General features: G+C 39.7%; 1 protein-coding gene across 1 annotated transcript; it reads right to left on the bottom strand.

The window, feature by feature from the left end:
- Window positions 1-531: 531 nt before the first annotated feature.
- LOC118485109 (chromatin assembly factor 1 subunit A-like) lies at window positions 532-12,608 on the bottom strand. The gene is made up of 3 exons (XM_035981359.1): window positions 11,373-12,608; window positions 7,898-8,441; window positions 532-616 (listed from the first exon to the last, which is right to left on the bottom strand). Exons 2-3 carry the CDS (start codon window positions 8,428-8,430, stop codon window positions 532-534), a joined length of 618 nt encoding a protein of 205 aa, XP_035837252.1. The 5' UTR covers window positions 8,431-8,441; window positions 11,373-12,608.
- Window positions 12,609-12,951: the final 343 nt, after the last annotated feature.

Genomic DNA, 12,951 nt, shown 5'->3' with positions numbered 1-12,951 from the left:
TTCAATCACCAATTATAGTTTTTGTAAGAATGACAAAAATGTAAACTACACACTAAATCGAATCGGTATGAGCTCGTTTCACGAAATTACTGCAACTATATAAATTCAAATTAATTCGTCGTTAACTTTACCACTCTTCGTTTCGAACGCCGATAAAGTTGACTGGGTTATTGAGTCAACCGAGTTGACTGAGTTGACTCGCTGCGTTGACTAAGTTGACTGAGTCAACCGGGTTGACTCCTGTTGACTGAGTTGACTGAGTCGACTCGGTTGACCGAGTTGACCCGAACTGTTGACCCGACTCGAACCGATACCCGTTAACTAGTCTTGACCGAGCCTGAACCGTTTTGACGTTTGACTGGCGCTGACCAGGTGTTGACCGAGTCGTTGACCAGACCCGGAGCTTGACCCGAAACGTCACGTGAATAACTTGAACCACAATTTGAAATAATTCAGCATCTGAACTAATCTCGAGCCATGACCCAAGACTTGAACCGGATCTGACCCGATACGCCAACAAAACCCACCTCTTCATTTTTGGTGAACCCGAGCTGAAGCTGAGTGAACCGAACCAAGACCAAACCCGCCGTGTTTCCATGTAACCCGAACAACCAACCTATACCGCATATGAGTTGAAACAAATATAATCACCACCTGTCGCCGGCAATGATGTCGTAACGCCACCACTGTCTTCAACAACATCAACATTGTTCTCAGATCCTCCTCAACCGTGAAGTTTTGTCGTAAGAAACCAGAATCCGTTGGATAATGACAAGGACCGCCGGTCCTTGTCGCCAACCACCGGACCGAGAAACCGACCCGTGACCAAAACTGAACCAAACTTTGGAGCATCTAATCAGAACCGAAACTTACCTGAATAACCTGAACTTGAACCAATCGGACCCGAAACCGGTGTACTTCGCCGGATAAAGACAATGTCCGACGGTCAATGGCATCGACCGCCGGTTCTCAAACTCCTCTCACCTCTCTCTCTCTCTTACCTCTCAGACTCTCTTGCTCCGCCTCTCTTTACGTCGCACCGCCGCACCACCACCGGTTAGTGGTGGTGGTGGTTTATTTCAGAAACAGAAAGGGGGTGGGGGTGTAGATTGGAGGGACTCAGAAGGTGGGGGGGCTTACCGGTGTGAGTGTGGCTCGCCGGAGCTCCGATCGGAGCCGGTTCGTCGCCGGAAAAAGCACCAGAGAGGGAGAGGGAGCGATTGTGGGTGTGCGGGTGAGGCGGAGAGGGAGGGGGTGTTTGGCCGGACATGTTCGCCGGACCACCGCCGCCTACGGCGGCTCCGCCGCTGCCTGGTTCGCCGGAGAGAGACTATCGGGTGTGTGTTGTTTGTCTGCTCGTGTGTTTGTGACTTTGTGCTCAAAATAAAGAAAGGTAATACTTATTTATATATGGATTTGGTTTAGTGGGCTTTGGGATTGGGCCCAAGGCACACAAGCCCAATCCCCGTGTTTAGTGGCCCGTACTTTTCTACGAGACCCGTTATCAAATCTTGCACTCCCCGTAACATCATAGATTAAAACTATCGTATTCGTCGTTGTCACATTCGTTCACCGACTAAAATAAAAATTCGCGAATAATTGTGTCGGTCGTCGTTTCAGTCCGTTTTTCGATTCGGTTTTGCCTACGGGTATAAAATTTTAATCACGAAGCTAAAATATATCGTAAAAATTTAATATTTATCGGCGTTATCAGTATTCTGTTCGGTTCCAATCCGTTGCCGTTTAACGTTTCGCAGGTTTCACTGTGAACCACCGTTCGCGTTTTGTTAAGATGGATAGGCCTTCCCAGGCACTCCAAAAGCCTAATTAAATTAATTTGCATCGTAAACACTATTTATTGTCGCGTTAATCTCTTGTTAATCACATAATTAAGCTCGTAAATTACCGGTTGTCAAATTATCCCCCTGTTAATAAAATTTCGTCCTCGAAATATAGACTACGTTAACTCCTCAGAGTTACGTTATGCGTAAGTAAATTTGAATAATGTCAAAGGAAACGAGATATGCTGATACAGTCACCAATGTGACCAAGTTAATAGGGGTCCAATAAAAGAGGAAATTTCAACCAATAGAATTCCAAGTGGACGTTTACAATATGCAAATGAATGTTAGAAACAATAACATTCGCTAGGAGAAGCTTAGAATCGACAAGCCCAAACGAAATAGTTTTTCATGAAATGCTCGATCATGATCAGCCCAAGCTGCAAGTTCTACCGACGCCACAAGGTGTCGTAGTGATAAAAAATAATTCAATAATAGTGGTGATCAAACAAGTATCACCTGCGTTTGAAGTCAAATGAAAGCGTGATAATAAATCGAAACGGATTTAATCTAAATCAATAAATAGATAATTAAATCTGTGCATGAGATTAGCGCAAGCTTCAATTTAGCGAAACGCCACCACAAGGTGTCGAAGTTAACAAACGACTTAATGGAGTCGTAGACCAAACAAGTCTACTTCGACTCAAAACATTGAAACGCTTGTTAAAACGAATTCGAATATGATGTTTTCAATACATCATATGGTGTCCTGAATTGAATATGTGAAATGAACCGGTTCAAACAATTGAATTTGACTTCGGCGCAAGCCGACAATAATTGCATGTATCGACAAGAAAACTTTCGGCATGGTCACAACAAAAACCATGTATGTAACTTGAAAAGAAAGGGATTTCAAGAAAATGTGTTGACCTGATAACGAGGAAGCCAACAACTACAATAATGCAGGTCATTCGAATCACAAATCAACAATTAGATTTAGCGAAACAATATTTGAGCTTCAATGAAACGCTTTATTCGAAACGAAACCACATGCGTAACAAACGATGCATGCGTAACAGATGAATTTTCAAGAAATGAAGCAAATAAACATTCGCTATAATGAAGAAGCTATTGTGATGCAATGACCATTAAGAGGAGTAGAGATGCGAAAATCTACTCAGTAAATGTGAAAGTCGAAATTTCAATAAAGAAATTTAAGGACTTTACCTGGGGTTGCATGTGATAATCGGTTCTTAGTTGACATTACCACGGAATGTCAAACAAAGCGTATTCGTCGCTATTGAGTTAGGGGGAATGCGAAGACATACGTCTTTTCCTTAGCATGACTTGTGTCGTTTGCAGGACCGCGTGCCAAACTGCCGCTTCCTCGAAAGTCGTATGTGACGTACTTCAACCTCCGTTGATGTATAGCTTACGTATACCTGTGCACTAGCGTCTCGTTATGCATAGGATGCCTGCTCGGGCGGTTAAAACATTGTAGAAAATATGGATAATAGTGTGTGCCCGAGTTGATATTCGCATTTCCTACGTGATGACCTGAACTTCAACATGAGTTCCCGAAGGTCTTAAATGCATGTTTCCTAAACTCTTAGAGTTTTGTGTACTGTATGCAACTGTTTTGTGTACTGTGTTATAAAACACCACTTTAGCGTATGTTTGAAAACAAAATTTTGACAGTTTGTTTTTCGGCAACGGTTGGAGACCATATTCGAGTACTATGCGTTCTGTATGTATTTAGGTTTTAGTATATAAGTTCCCAGAGGAAAGTGAGGTTAGAGCCTAGGTATCTCCACAGAAACCCTATTCGCTGTAACCTATAGCTCTGATACCAATCTGTCACACCCCGAAATATCAGAGTATCGGTGTGATTGTACTGGTATCTTCATTGCACAGCAGAAGCAAATAATCTAAGTCTTTTAGAAAATGAACGCCACTAAGTTCTCGACTCCACATGGTTCTCCTTTTCCAACTGTGCCTTGTCTTAGAAATGCAACCTGAGAAAGAAACATGCGAAAAATCAACATAAAGTTGAGCGAGTTCATAGTTTGTTTGTAAATGATTTGAAATAAATCTTTTTGAAGTAACCGGTTTTTGAAGTATTGTTGAGAAAATGAATTTAAAAATCATTTTCTTGTACAAATCATGTATTCTTGTATAAATCATGTATTCTTGTATAAATCACGTATTTTTGTAGGTATCATGTTTTCATGTGTAATTCATGTATCCTTGTATGTATCATGTTGTTAATGGGTTGCAAGGCTGTTAGGACCGGTTTCGATACCGTTCGATTGCGTAACGTACGTTCGACGTGCGGAATCCGTGAACGTATGTGATCGAACACTCAATAACGTACGAGAAAACGTGATTCTATATAGATGACGTCGTGTACAATGCCGTGAATCACTTGGAGAGACTTTCTCTCTCTAGACTTTCTCTCTCTACAACTAGATCTCTAATTCTCCAAATGAGCTCCAAGTCTTCCAAAAGTCTTAACCTTTACAACTAAATAAGCTATTTATAGGCACAAGGATTATAAGGATTTCTCCTTATTTACAAGTTTGCCACCTTGCCCTTTTTAACTAGTTGTAACCTAGAATGCTTAAAACTCTTCGGTTTCTTTGATTTCTGCTACGGAATAGATTGACGGAGGCGATAGACAGATATTGCACTAACAGACTCCCCCTTGGATATTGCCGTAGTCAATCTCGTAGTGCCTTCTCTTTCTCTCTCTTGAACAGAATCCCTGTGGATCTGTCTTCAGGCTCCCCCTTTCGTCAAGCTTTCGTGCTTTTGGGATCGGCACCTGGATTTCCGTATACAAGCTCCTCCAGGAATGATACCTGGCTCTTTGCACACTTTCGTTTGCCTTGAGCTCGTCTTCAGACTCCCCCTTAGACTCAGCTGTCGGGATCGTAGTCTGGCTTTCGTCGTTTTACAAGTTCAGGATCAATTCCTGGCTTTGTTCTGCATCTGCTCAGGACTTGAAACCTAGTTAACCTGCATATCCTCTACCTCACCATAAGTTTCACAAATTTATAACCAATTAATTCCCGTAAACTTACTGGTAGATATCATTTACAACAAACATGTTAGTTACATCAAGTTCAAATAAATGACCTTGATTAACCAAATAAACCATTTATATATGTCATTTAAAGTTTTCAACATATTCCCCAAACCTGTTCATCATGATTAGCCCTCGAATTTTGAATATCAGCTCTTCAAAATCAGTTGTCGAAAATCTTTTTGGCTTTTCAAAAATTTATGCTAAAACACTCCGAAAATTTTTTTTGGATTTTTGTTTTTGAATAAAAAGCAGTAAACAAATATATACAAATAATATTTTTGTGAGTTTGTGTAAGAGGATCATATCAGTTCTTGAGACAAATCACTAGCACCGTTAAGCTTTAATCATTTTAAGTTCTAAACGATTCACCTCGATTGACGATATAGTTGTCCTCTTAAATTTTCACACAATTTTCAATCTATTCAGGATACGGTTTAGATGTTTTAGGAACTTAGCTCAATTCATGTGTCCCACCTCTTGAATATACTCCCGTATCCAGAATCTCAATATTCAGTCTTACAGGTAAGAATACTACAATGATGTTTGTACATAAATTAGGGTATGCGAAGACTGAGGGATCTCAGGTCGATACTTCCGTATACGCAGAGAGATATCAGTTTTCGACTTTTGCAATTTGTTCCCTTTAGAGAATCTTTTCAGCTACAACAGATGATTATCAATTTTATTGTTTAATCAATCTGAGGGCTATAATGTTATGTTTCAAGCATTTTGGTGAAAGTATTAGCCAGGGACTAGGTCAGAACCACCGTTCAGCAGAAGTCCCGGAATAATACCCCAGACATCATAGAGTATAACCACCTAGTATATCAGAATACGAGACCTTTCAAATGAAATTTCAGGGGTTACCTATATATCCAAGTAGTGTTCCCCACGAATTTCACCAGTTTGAATTTTTAGGTTTATATCCCGAATAAATCTACTAAATGTACGAAAACCTATCGTCACATCATCAGTAAGACCGTTTATCACATTTGACATTACATTTCTTTAGCGTGCTGTGATAGTCCACTGATTTACTATCATTTCCTCTTTTTCACAACAAAACTCATTTTTTAAATTTTCAATGTTTTTGGAATTTTCAAATTTTCTAATTTTTTTTTAAAATTTTTCTCCCCCTAAAATCAAAATATGTTTCAATTTTGATTTTCAAGGAAAATTTGAAAACTGTACAAATAAAATGACAAACTGATATCGAAACACTTCAATTTTCCATCCACTTGGCGTAAACAATCAGAACTCCCCCTCACAACAAACTATTTACCCATTATGATTTCAAAACACTTAAGTTTGTTTTAATCAAAATGGTTTTTCCGGAAAATTAGTTTTGTGTGTTGTTTCATAAACTCGGGGTTATTTCATCACATTGTTTTCCTTTAATCACTTGACGGAAAGAGAAATCAAGTACAACTTAATGTCCTTGATTAGTCTTTTGTAATTCTAAATATCACATTTACCAACCTGTGATTTTCTCAAGAAAGATGCCGATACCTGTTCCACACTTACCAACCTGGGAACTCCGGCAAGTCAGGTTTTTTACTTAAACAGATTCACCCAAGCCTGACCAGCCTTGGGTTTGATAGTTTTTACCTCAACAACTGGCTCTTCTGGTTTTGTCGAACAAGAATCATTGCCTGAATGTGGCTTGTCTGACTTTGATCTGTCAGATTCATCGCCGACACGTTTCTTTTTCTCCTTTTTCTCTGTTGTCCTCAAATTTGTAACTGATGAACTCGGCTTGTTTGACTTTGCAGTCGATTGAAGCGATTCATTAGTACTTTTATTCTTACCAACTGAAGAACCCGAGGACAAAATGCTTTCGAGATACTCTCTCGCCTTCTTCCTTTTCTTTCGCAGTCTGTCTTTTTGCCCCTGAGAAAGTTTTACTTTTGTTTCCTGAACTTTAGGTTGTTGAACCTTCTGTTCTTTGGGCTTGACTATGACTGATTTCTTTGCCTTACTTTGAGATTCAGCCCTCGATCTTCCCATTGATCTCCTTGGGCAATCTCTGGCAATGTGTCCTCTGATATTGCAATTAAAGCATCTTCTCGTTTCAAATCTCTGACTTTGGCAGTTAACAGCTATGTGCCCTTGATAGCCACAAGAGTAACACACTCTGTTATCATACCTCTTCTTTCTTTCATATCGTTCACCATTTTCATACCACACACTTAAATCATAGCATTGAGTTGCCTTGTGGTAATCACCATTTCTCTGTTTCTTATCATTGTAATGATTTATCCTTGAAGAATCTTCATCCCATCTTCTCCTGTAAGCTGGATTTGGCTTTTGAGAACTGTGGTCAAACCTGCACCACTTATTACCAACATTTTGTGAGTTTTTATTTTTAAATTTTTGTGATTTTTTATTGTGATTGGATGAATGATCTGATGAGCTTTTATTTTCTTTTTGAAAATTTTCCGATTTTATATCTTTTTGTTTCTGTTCTACACTCTTCTTTACAGGTTTTTGCGTTGAGCATTCACCTTTCTCAGTAGAATGTAAAACAGTATTTTTAAATTTTTCTTTTAAATCTAAAAATATTTTTCTTTTCTTTTCTTTTTCCTTTTCATCATCAGATACATCATCACAATCTTCAATTTTGACTGTGTCAAAATTTTTGACATTGTCACTTATTGGAACAGAGTTGATTGGTTTTGGACAGGGAAAATTCAACCTATCTGATGAAGTCACAAAACCTTTCAACTTCTTTTCAAGTTCTTCAATCTTGATCCTTGAATTCTCAGCTTCATTTTCAAGCTGAGATATTCTTTCAAGATGAGACTTGATTGATTTTTCATTTTCAATTTTAAGATTTTCAAGAACAGATTTTTCGTTTTCCAAGACTTTTAACTGTTCTTGAAATCTTGTTTCATTCTCTTTTAGACTTTTGTTTTCCAGTTTAATCCAGAAATCTTCATCTTCGGAAGATTTTCTTTTGTTTTCAAAAACTTTTTCATTTTCTTTCAAAGTTTTGTTTTCTGATGTCAAACTGTTTAAATCATTCAACAGTTTATCATTCTCAGATTTTATCTTTTCATAGTTCAAGCATAACTCCAAAATCTGTTCATTATCAGCCTTCTTCTTGATCTTCAGAGAATTGTTTTCCAATGTCAAACTCTCCACATCCTTCAAGAGTTTCACACTGTCTGCTTCTGATTTTTCACAATTCGAACATTTTCCATTCATCTTTTTCTCTTCCATTTCTTTTCTCTCTTTCTCTTCTTTCTCCTTTCTCTCTTTCTCTTTTTCTTCTTCAATCATCTTTGACGTTGGTGTTCCCCACCACTTGTGTTGCCAATACTCATCATCTTCTTTGTACTCTTGAATGATGGCTTCAACATCTAGCGTTTTGTCATCAATCGCCACATTGCCATACCGATCAAGATAGCAATTTCTGTCTGGATCCCAACGATTTGCTCTTCTTGCTTCCAAGTATACACCAGAAAGTCTGATAATCTTTGTTTCAGCAATCAACTTCCTGTATTGGTACTTCTGTTCCTCTGTACGATCATCCTTCCAAGGAATCGGTTCATCATCCATTTTGATTGTACCTGCAAAATCAAACAACACTTAGAAAAATTTTGGTTTTGAAAAATATCAGTTCACAAAAGCGATCCTGTCTAAACAGTTTGACAGAAAAGCGGTCCAGAATATGTTCGTAAACGCGAATCCAAATATATCCAGATAATCGGATCAGATAACCCACACGATCAGATCAGATTTTTCAATTTCGCGAGCTGGACAACGTCGTAAAATTGGACCAGTTGTAAAAGCGGACCAAATCAGGTTAATTGGATTAATCAATCAGACCAAAATTTTCAGCCAATAAAATTAATCAGTCAATCGAGCGGACCCAATTGTACAGTCGAGCGGACCAGCTTCACAACAATTTGAGCGATCCTGAAGATTAGTTCGAGCGGACCAGGCTGGACAATTCGAGCGATCCAGCAAGTTAGTTCGAGCGAACCAGGTTTTTCCGGTCGAGCGACCCTAGTTCATCCGGACGAGCGAGCCAAGAAGAGATCTTTCGAGCGATCCTGAATAGTCTTTCGAGCGAACCAGATCTTTCGAGTCTTTCGAGCGGACCAACCGTTCAGATAAGCGATCCAGTCCTTCGAGCGAGCCACGAATGTTCGTTCGAGCGACCTGTACTTCGAGCGATCCAAGACTTGTAATTCGAGCGGTCTAAGCTGTTCGTTCGAGCGAACCACCCTGTCCGTATGAGCGATCCAGGAAGGTTATTTCGAGCGATCCAGGAAGTCCAAATAAGCGATCCAGACCTGATTCCTTCGCGATTTCGGACCGAAAAACCTCGATTTCACTCAAACGGCTTGGAATTTTGATCTGAAACTTGGTAGGGTTTTTATCTAGTATATTTCGCACAGCATACTCGAAAATCAGCCGAAACGGACCGTAAAATCACGTTCAATTTGACGAATTTCCGTAAAAACCGTAAGAAATGAGTAGAAGATGAAGAATTTGATGAAATTGATCTCTGAATCTGCTGTAATCAGGTACGAAAATGCTATGTTTGATCGTGCAATCGAGCTCCTAGCTCTGATACCACTTGTTAGGACCGGTTTCGATACCGTTCGATTGCGTAACGTACGTTCGACGTGCGGAATCCGTGAACGTATGTGATCGAACACTCAATAACGTACGAGAAAACGTGATTCTATATAGATGACGTCGTGTACAATGCCGTGAATCACTTGGAGAGACTTTCTCTCTCTAGACTTTCTCTCTCTACAACTAGATCTCTAATTCTCCAAATGAGCTCCAAGTCTTCCAAAAGTCTTAACCTTTACAACTAAATAAGCTATTTATAGGCACAAGGATTATAAGGATTTCTCCTTATTTACAAGTTTGCCACCTTGCCCTTTTTAACTAGTTGTAACCTAGAATGCTTAAAACTCTTCGGTTTCTTTGATTTCTGCTACGGAATAGATTGACGGAGGCGATAGACAGATATTGCACTAACAAAGGCCATTAACATGTGACACGACATAGGAAGCCACCAAACCTAGGCATTTTTGTCGACTTTGACTGAGACACAGAAGCACTCATTGGTAGAAGTAGGCCAAGAGTGGGGTTGCCTGAAACCCATTAGATCTAACCTTTTGTTCCGCGGTCTAAATGTATACGTTGATTAATGGTGCTTATGGTACCCTATTCGTGACATGATTTCTCGTATCATTCCTTAATTCTTGTATCATTTCTCAATTCTTGTATCTCTTTGTACTTGTATTTTCCCGTAGTTTAGAAAACTTGAATTTGTGTGTATGCATATTTCGAAAAATACGCTTGTTTGAAAAACCGGTATAAAACATAAGCTTTTCGTAAACCATTTGTGTATGTAAAAACTTGCTTGTAAAATGGTTTAGAAATATGTAATTCATGTATGCTTTGCAAAAAGTGCATGTCTTTCCACCCCGAAAGCATTTAGAAAAATGTAAAACAGTGAAAAGGTGGGGTTATGAACACACCTAGATATTCCTGTGCAAATCTAGCTATACACGACTTCGTGATGTCGTTTCCAAGAATTGACTTGCTAGTGTGCATTCTACAATATTTCTAACATGGAATATCTTATAAGTTTCTAATTTATGTGGTAACAAATCTACGTGTTACCGAGCTCTACCGGATCGCTAACTGAACGATTTGACGTAAATTGTTAACTTAATGAAAATGATTAAGTTACATTCGTTTAGCTTCGGTTGTGAAGTCGTATGTTGATAAAAAGGATATTTATATGAAAGTAACATATAATAAACTCGTATTATGTATCGCGTCTCGTATGATATTTGTCGAAATATATGTGTACGCCGTTCAGGCGTTTGAAATAAATATGAAAGGTTATACTTACTTTATAGAGTTTTCGTGCTGACGTCGTTTAAAATAAATATGAGAGTTACGTTTATTTTATAGAAGAATACGAGTTGTTTGGCGTTTGAAATAAATATATATATATAATATATTTAATTTTATAAAATAAATCCGAATCGATTGATGTTTGAAATAAGCATACAACCATATTTATTTATTTTTTTTATAAATAGAATCGTCGAGTTTTTAGGTGTTTGAAAATAAATATAAAGTTATTATATTTATTTTATAAAATAGTTCGCGTTATACGTTTTCGAAAACTATAAAATGTCGTTGAAATAATATATACATCTGTATTTGTTTCCATAAAAGTCGCTTGATATTGATAGTTATCGTTTTTAAAACAAATCATATTTTGGTTACGAATTTTCTCGAAAAACGGGCAGAGTTTCCTCTGTTTTTGTACGGCCCCGACAACATAAGTTGTCGTTATATTTCAAAATTCAATAACCAAATCAACCAAGATTCAATCACCAATTATAGTTTTTGTAAGAACGACAAAAATGTAAACTAAACACTAAATCGAATCGGTGTGAGCTCGTTTCACGAAATTAATGCAACTATATAAATTCAAATTAATTCGTCGTTAACTTTACCACTCTTCGTGTCGAACGCCGAAAAAGTTGACTGGGTTACCGAGTCAACCGAGTTGACTGAGTTGACTCGTTGCGTGGACTAAGTTGACTCGGTGAGTTGACTGAGTCAACCGGGTTGACTCCTGTTGACTGAGTCGACTCGGTTGACCGAGTTGACCCGAAGTGTTGACCCGACTCGAACCGATACCCGTTGACTAGCCTTGACTGAGCATGAACCGTTTTGACGTTTGACTAGCGTTGACCAGGTGTTGACCGAGTCGTTGACCAGACCTGGAGCTTGACCCGAAACGTCACGTGAATAACTTGAACCACAACTTGAACCAATTCATCATCTGAACTAATCTCGAGCCATGACCCGAGACTTGAACCGGATCTGACCCGAGACGCCAACAAAACCCACCTCTTCATTTTTTGGTGAACACGAGCTGAAGCCGAGTGAACCGAACCAAGACCAAACCCGCTGTGTTTCCATGTAACCCGAACAACCAATTTATACCGCATATGAGTTGAAACAAATATAACCACCACCTGTCGCCGGCAATGATGTCGTAACACCACAACTGTCTTCAACACCATCAACATTGTTCTCAGATCCTCCTCAACCGTGAAGTTTTGTCGTAAGAAACCAGAATCCGTCGGATAATGACAAGGACCGCCGGTCCTTGTCGCCGACCACCGTACCGAGAAACCGACCCGTGACCAAAACTGAGCCAAACTTTGGAGCATCTAATCTGAACCGAAACTTACCTAAATAACCTGAACTTGAACCAATCGGACCCGAAACCGGTGTACTTCGCCGGATAAAGACAATGTTCGGCGGTCAATGGCATCGACCGCCGGTTCTCATACTCTTCTCATCTCTCTCTCTCTCACCTCTCAGACTCTCTTGCTCCGCATCTCTTTACGTTGCACCGCCGCACCACCACCGGTTAGTGGTGGTGGTGGTTTGTTTCAGAAATAGAAAGGGGGTGGGGGTGTAGATCGGAGGGACTCAGAAGGTGGGGGGCTTACCGGTGTGAGTGTGGCTCGCCGGAGCTCCGATCGGAGCCGGTTCGTCGCCGGAAAAAGCACCGGAGAGGGAGATGGAGCGATTGTGGGTGTGCGGGTGAGGCGGAGAGGGAGGGGGTGTTTGGCCGGACATGTTCGCCGGACCACCGCAGCCTATGGCGGCTCCACCGCCGCCTAGTTCGCCGGAGAGAGACAATCGGGTGTGTGTTGTTTGTCTGCTCGTGTGTTTGTGACTTTGTGCTCAAAATAAAGAAAGGTAATACTTATTTATATAAGGATTTGGTTTAGTGGGCTTTGGGCTTGGGCCCAAGGCCCACAAGCCCAATCCCCGTGTTTAGTGGCCCGTACTTTTCTACGAGACCCGTTATCAAATCCTGCACTCCCCGTAACATCATAGCTTAAAACTATCGTATTCGTCGTTGTCGCGTTCATTCGTCGATTAAAATAAAAATTCACGAATAATTGTGTCGGTCATCGTTTCAGTCCGTTTTCGATTCGGTTTTGCCTACGTATATAAAATTTTAATCACGAAGCTAAAATATATCGTAAAAATTTAATATTTGTCGGTGTT

The sequence above is a fragment of the Helianthus annuus genome, chromosome 12 (genome assembly GCF_002127325.2).
Source record: "Helianthus annuus cultivar XRQ/B chromosome 12, HanXRQr2.0-SUNRISE, whole genome shotgun sequence".
In the NCBI taxonomy this organism is placed as follows: domain Eukaryota; kingdom Viridiplantae; phylum Streptophyta; class Magnoliopsida; order Asterales; family Asteraceae; genus Helianthus; species Helianthus annuus.
This window is presented reverse-complemented; position numbering and strand designations above follow the sequence as displayed.